This window comes from Cyprinodon variegatus, unplaced genomic scaffold (genome assembly GCF_000732505.1).
Source record: "Cyprinodon variegatus isolate N-32 unplaced genomic scaffold, C_variegatus-1.0 Scaffold386, whole genome shotgun sequence".
In the NCBI taxonomy this organism is placed as follows: Eukaryota; Metazoa; Chordata; class Actinopteri; order Cyprinodontiformes; family Cyprinodontidae; genus Cyprinodon; species Cyprinodon variegatus.
This window is the reverse complement of record NW_015150839.1, coordinates 439,198-440,636: the sequence shown is the minus strand read 5'-3', so window position 1 is coordinate 440,636 and position 1,439 is coordinate 439,198. Positions and strand designations below refer to the sequence as shown.

Below are 1,439 nucleotides of genomic sequence, written 5' to 3'. Positions count from 1 at the left end.
GTGCTATTTGGTCCCAATGGAATTTCCAATTGGGAACCTGCTAGCACTAAGGTGCTAACTGCTTAGCAAGATGCTTTTGACAAACTGTTCACAACCAAACTTGCTTGCTAACCTTCCGCCACAACAATCCCGCCCTCTTCATAAAAGACAAGTCACATTCACTTTATACACTCGTGTAAAGTCATGCACCACTCGGGAGAGTTCAGAACTGCAACGTTTGGAACAGCCTTTTCTCTACGACTTTAAAGTTCTTGGAAATTTTTACTTGATTTGATTAAACTTTTAAGCCTCTCGGTATGAAATATTTTGATTGAGATAAAAAAAATCCTCTTCCTCTTGTGTTGAAGCAGCAATTGTTTGCATCCAATAATTCAAATATACTTTCATATCTATTCATGCAGTTTATTGTAAACATTGTATTTTATAGTGTTATTTTGATCTTGTGTTCTTTGTGTAATGGAAAACTGTTCACTGATGTTTAAATAGGATATTAGTATAAATATTTCCTTGTGGTTTAGGTAAAAGGATTTTGGATCTGATAGAGTCACGTGTGACATAAACACAGTGACTCAGGTTCATGCCAAATGACCAAATCTACAATGTTATAGTGTTATTGTGAAGTTTATTTAATAGTGCATATACTGAGAACTGATTATGTCTTTGTGTTACAAACCCTGGTTGTGTAGGCTAATAGGTATTTTGTCCAAAAAAAAAAGAAGCTGCGCCCCCTGTTCAGAAGTACTTCCAGCGGCCCTGCATAGTGTTGTTGTACATTTTTATTGTTGTTGGCTTTAGCTTCGCAGCCGAATATTTCTCTGGTAAACACTAACATTATCTGACTGCTTTTTATTGACACCTTTTTTAGTAGCAAATTCCTGGTCTAATTAATACTTTCAAGTATTTAGCCTCTCAGCTGCTTCAATAGAATATTGTCATTTCTTTTTATTTTCAATTTCCAACATATTTAAGACCTATACTGGAGGTAAACTGTGTGGCTGTTATTTCTTAGGGTCATCGTGGTCCTCAAGGAAACTTGGTGAGTTTTTAAGATTCCTTTTTTATTCACTTTTTGTCAAAATAACATTAAAAAAGGTGGTTTAAATTTTTTTTTTATTGCTTTCTAGGGGCATCCAGGACCCAAAGGGGAAAAGGTGAGAGGTGTTAGTTTGTTGTTGTTTAACTATTAGATATATTCTTAAGATTATATTCTTTAAAAAACATTTCCTCTTTTTTATGACCAATGAATCCATTGGCCTGTAAACACTGAGCAGTTTTGGGATTATTCAGACTAAAGACAACAGACCCATAAATACTCCTGTCTGTTAACGTCTGCAGACTCCAGACAGGCAGGTGTGTGCAAAATCTTTTAAACCAAGTGTTCATTTTTTTATGTACGGAAGCCCAGAGCTGTCGTGTCCCTCTGATACTTCTTCACTATG

General features: G+C 35.5%; 1 protein-coding gene across 19 annotated transcripts in view; it reads left to right on the top strand.

Moving 5' to 3' along the window:
- Positions 1-1,439, top strand: part of LOC107092571 (collagen alpha-1(XIII) chain-like) — a 104,868-nt gene that overhangs the window by 48,271 nt on the left and 55,158 nt on the right. For all 19 annotated transcript variants that reach the window (XM_015387138.1, XM_015387134.1, XM_015387133.1 and 16 more), the window contains exons 8-9: positions 1,010-1,036; positions 1,125-1,151. In XM_015387138.1, the coding sequence (XP_015242624.1) occupies positions 1,010-1,036; positions 1,125-1,151 (54 nt within the window). The remainder of the gene's footprint in view (positions 1-1,009; positions 1,037-1,124; positions 1,152-1,439) is intronic.